Source organism: Colobus angolensis, unplaced genomic scaffold (assembly GCF_000951035.1).
Source record: "Colobus angolensis palliatus isolate OR3802 unplaced genomic scaffold, Cang.pa_1.0 Scaffold63, whole genome shotgun sequence".
Classification (NCBI taxonomy): Eukaryota; Metazoa; Chordata; class Mammalia; order Primates; family Cercopithecidae; genus Colobus; species Colobus angolensis.
The window spans coordinates 9,145,057-9,146,490 of record NW_012119932.1 but is presented as its reverse complement, the minus strand read 5'-3'; the positions used below and the strand labels follow the sequence as shown (position 1 = coordinate 9,146,490).

The following is a 1,434-nucleotide window of genomic DNA, read 5'->3' as shown; positions in this document are numbered from 1 at the left end:
TTCTCCTGCCTCAGCCTCCTGAGTAGCTGGGATTACAGGCATGCACCATCATGCCCAGTTAATTTTTGTATTTTAGTAGAGAGAAGGTTTTGCCATGTTGGCCAGGCTGGTCTCGAACTCTTGACCTCAGGTGATCCACCCACCTCGGCCTCCCAAAGTGCTGGGATTATAGGCGTGAGCCACTGAGCCTTGCCTCATTATTAGCACTTAAATGGAGCAAAGCCTCACCAATTCACTGCAACTACTGAAAGATGATGAGAAATTAGTGAAGAGGCTGACTTACTCAAAATCCTTTAAGAAAAGAGTCTTTATTATTTGCAAGTACATAGAGCAACAAAAACAAGACTCAAAACTACTCCTAGATGATTTTTCCAAGTATATGCTTAATGAATAGATAGAAATAATCTGACATTTTCTTGGATAGAGTGTTTATATTCAGACATATAATTCTAGATGCTTGTAAAAAGTGCACTAATGCTTTAAACATAATTTATTTTTATCTTTCTTTAAAAAACAAATCATACTAAGCTGATGTTTACATGATTTTGAGAAAGCAATCATCCATGCGTTAATTTACTTGCCTTTATTCTCATAGCAAGTGAAATGTCTTCTGCCTCACTCTCCCTTCAATTTTCCCAAATTCACAGTAAATATGGGGTTAAACTGAAGTTTTAATGTATTTATAAGCAATTATTTCTAATTATTTCCCCTTGCTTATTATTATATCCTTTCAAAAATTTCCACATCATATGTCAAATCAAAGTACTAATAAGTATATACTTACAAGGTATATATGAGGCCATGGTTATAAGAAGAAAATAATAGTAGTCAAAAGAGACATTGTATTTGTTAGGAAGTCTTATTGAAAACATTCCTGTTTTCTTCACATACGGCAAGGCAGCATATATTGTAAGAAGTTCACCAGCAACTCCGACAGGATATAAGATGATAAAAAAATTATATCTGGAGAAAGAAAAACCTCAGAGAATTATTTTTCTAGAATAGTTATTTGACTTTACAAGTCTATTGCTGCTACTAAATTTAAACTTCAAAGTTCTCTTTTCTTTACATAATTACGATAATCTTACATAGGTTAATAGTTCTACTTTAATCATTTGCTTATTAATTATCATCCTTTTTTTCCTAATATCAGTTTCCACAATAGGCAGTGTCTTTTTAATAAAATAGTATCAACTTATTTTAGAGTACTGAAATACTTTTGTATATTAAAAAATGTATATGTAGTTTTTCTTGGTTTTGTCTTGAGATGGAGTAGGCTCTTGACACCAGGATGGAGTGCAGTAGCACAATCTTGGCTCACTGCAACCTCCACATCCTGGGTTCAAGTAGTTCTCCTGCCTCAGCCTCCCAAGTAGCTGGGATTACAGGTGCGTGCCACCATGCCCAGCTAATTTTTGGGTTTCTTTTCTTTTT

At 34.4% G+C, this 1,434-nt stretch overlaps 1 protein-coding gene across 1 annotated transcript in view; it reads right to left on the bottom strand.

Moving 5' to 3' along the window:
* Window positions 1-1,434, bottom strand: part of HACD1 (3-hydroxyacyl-CoA dehydratase 1) — a 17,716-nt gene that overhangs the window by 9,162 nt on the left and 7,120 nt on the right. Inside the window, exon 3 of the mRNA XM_011963910.1 lies at window positions 785-963. Within this exon, the coding sequence (XP_011819300.1) occupies window positions 785-963 (179 nt within the window). The remainder of the gene's footprint in view (window positions 1-784; window positions 964-1,434) is intronic.